The sequence below is a fragment of the Neomonachus schauinslandi genome, chromosome X, assembly GCF_002201575.2.
Source record: "Neomonachus schauinslandi chromosome X, ASM220157v2, whole genome shotgun sequence".
NCBI classification, from domain to species: Eukaryota; Metazoa; Chordata; class Mammalia; order Carnivora; family Phocidae; genus Neomonachus; species Neomonachus schauinslandi.
In genome coordinates, this window is record NC_058419.1 from 32437364 (window position 1) to 32440421 (window position 3058).

General features: G+C 47.8%; 1 protein-coding gene across 1 annotated transcript; it reads left to right on the top strand.

Annotated features, from left to right (window-relative positions):
- Positions 1–1368: 1368 nt before the first annotated feature.
- Positions 1369–2844, top strand: LOC110577103 (keratin, type II cytoskeletal 8-like). Its single transcript, XM_044911669.1, is given in 1 exon segment — positions 1369–2844. A coding segment is annotated over 1 exon segment (1464 nt). The 5' UTR covers positions 1369–1380.
- Positions 2845–3058: the final 214 nt, after the last annotated feature.

Here is a 3058-nt window from a genome sequence, read left to right on the forward strand (position 1 = left end):
GAGTATCCAACTATGTTTCCATTATTGATTTCTAGTTTAATTTCATTGTGGTATGAGATCGTACTTTTTATAATTTATTTTCTTTTTAAAAAATATTTATTTATTTGAGAGAAAGAGAGAGCATGAGCAGGAGGGGCAGAGGGAGAGAGAAACTCAAGCAGACTCCACACTGAGCCGGGAGCCCAGCACGGGGCTCAATCTCATGACCCTGAGATTACGACCTGAGCTGAAACCAAGAGTTGGATACTTAAATGACTGTACCACCCGGGCGCCCCTATAATCTATTTTCTTTTAAGTTTATTAAGTGTATTTTATGGCATAGATGTGGTCTGTCTTCTGAATGTTCTATGTGAACTTGAAAAGAATGTATATTTTGCTGTTGTCGGAGTATTCCATAAATTGGAATTATATCAATTTGATTGATGGTGCTATTCAGGTGAACTATATACTTCTTGGTTTTTCAGCCTGCTTGATCTATTAATAACTGATAGAAGGTATTAAAATCTCCAACTATAATGATGGTTTTCCCTATTTGTCCTTTTGGTACTATCAGTTTGCTTTGCATATTTTGATGCCTAGTGTTTAAGTGCACACACACTTAGGATTCTTAGGTCTTTTTGGAGAACTGACCCCTTTATCATTATGTAGTGTCCTTCTTTACCCTTAGTATTTTTTCTTGTTTCTGAAGTCTTTGTCTTTATTAATTAGCTACTCTTGCTTTCTTTTGATTGGTGTTAGCATAATATATCTTTCTCCATCCCTTTATGTTCTATCTATATGTCTTTATATTTGAAATGCATTTCTTGTGGGAAACAGATAGTTGAGTGATTTTTTTTATTCACTCTGACAATCTTATCTTTCATTGGTGTGTTAGGATCACAAATATTTAAAGTAGTTATTGATATATTTGAATTAATATTATCTATGTCTGTAACTGGTTTCTATTTATTACCAGAGACTTATTTTTCAACATTTTCTGGTTTTAACTGAGCACTTTATATTATTACATTTTATATCCTCTCTTAGTGTGTCAGTTATAATTCTCTGCCAATATTTTAGTGATTGCAATATACAGTTTAAACTAACCCTAAGTCTACTTTAAAATGCATGATGCCATTTCTTATGTAGTGCAGATATTTTATAACAAAGTGTTCCCTATTCCTACCTCCTGGTTCATATGATATTGCTGCCATTCATTTCATTTATTCAGAGGCTATAATCACCCAATAAATGGTGGCTATTATTATTTTAAGCAAACAGTTATCTTTTAGAAAACCAAGAGTATGGGTCCCACCTAGAAGCAGCTTCTCGGCTCCTTCTGGAACCTCTGTCAGGTTTAGCCTACTCGCCTCCACTCCAGTCTCCACTCCGGCCTCCACCATGTCCATCAGGGTGACCCAGAAGTCCTACAAGATGTCCACCTCCAGCCCCCGGGCCTTCAGCAGCCGCTCCTACACGAGCGGGCCTGGCTCCCGCATCAGCTCCTCTGCCTTCTCCCGGGTGGGCGGCAGCAGCAGCAGCTTCTGGGGTGGCCTGAGCAGCAGCATGAGTGTGGTCAGGGGCTACGGTGGTGGCACTGGGGGCTTGGGGGGCATCACGGCTGTCTCAGTGAACCAGAGCCTGCTGAGCCCCCTTAAGCTGGAGGTGGACCCCAACATCCAAGCTGTGCGCACCCAAGAGAAGGAGCAGATCAAGACCCTCAACAACAAATTTGCCTCCTTCATTGACAAGGTGAGGCACCTGGAGCAGCAGAACAAAATTCTGGAGACCAAGTGGAGCCTCCTACAGCAGCAGAAAACCGCTCGGAGCAACATAGACAACATGTTCGAGAGCTACATCAGCAACCTCCAGCAGCAGCTGGACACCCTGGGCCAGGAGAAGCTGAAGCTGGAGGTGGAGCTTGGCAACATGCAGGGGCTGGTGGAGGACTTCAAGAATAAATATGAAGAGGAGATCAAAGAGCGTGCAGACATGGAGAATGAATTTGTCCTCATCAAGAAGGATGTGAACAAGGTAGAGCTGGAGTCCCGCCTGGAAGGGCTGACCGACGAGATCAGCTTCTTAAGGCAGCTGTAGGAAGAGAAGATCCGTAAGCTGCAGTCCTAGATCTCGGACACGTCCGTGGTGCTGCCCATGGACAACAGCCGCTCCCTGGACCTGGACAGCATCATCACCGAGGTCAAGGCCCAGTACGAGGACATCGCCAATCGCAGCTGGGCTGAGGCCGAGACCATGTACCAGATCAAGTACGAGGAGCTGCAGACACTGGCTGGGAAGCACGGGGATGACCTCCGTCGCACGAAGATGGAGATTTCTGAGATGAACCGGAGCATCAGCCGACTCCAGGCTGAGATCGAGGCCCTCAAAAACCAGAGGGCTGCCCTGGAGGCGGCGATTGCTGATGCTGAACAGCGCGGGGAGCTGGCCATTAAGGACGTCAATGTCAAGGTGGCTGAGGTGGAGGCCGCCCTGCAGCGAGCCAAGCAGAACATGGCCCAGTGGCTGCGCGAGTACCAGGAGCTCATGAACGTCAAGCTGGCCCTGGACATCGAGATTGCCACCTACCGCAAGCTGCTGGACGGCGAGGAGAGCCGGCTGGAGTCTGGGATGCAGAACATGAGTATCCATACTAAGACCACGAGTGGCTGCTCAGGTGGCCTGAGCTCGGCCTATGGAGGCCTCACAAGCCCCGGCCTCAACTATGGCCTGAGCTCCTTCCAGTCCAGCTTTGGCCCTGCTGGTTCCTTCAGCCGCAGCGGCTCTTCCAAGGCTGTGGTCGTGAAGAAGATCGAGACCTGTGACGGGAAGCTGGTGTCTGAGTCGTCTGGTGTCCTATCCAAGTGAACAACCATGGTGGTCCCTTCCAGCCTCCCTACTCTTGTGGCTGCCATAGAGCCTTTGGGGGGAAAGGAGCTGTGCCGGGGAGTGTCGGGAACGGGAGAGCCACCTAAGACTCAGCCCCAGTCCTCAGCCTATCCTTGGGGGGAGTCTTCTGCCCTGGGTACCCCCTCTTGTCCATGCCCCCAACTAAAAGCCGATTCAAGTGTCTTTTCCCAAA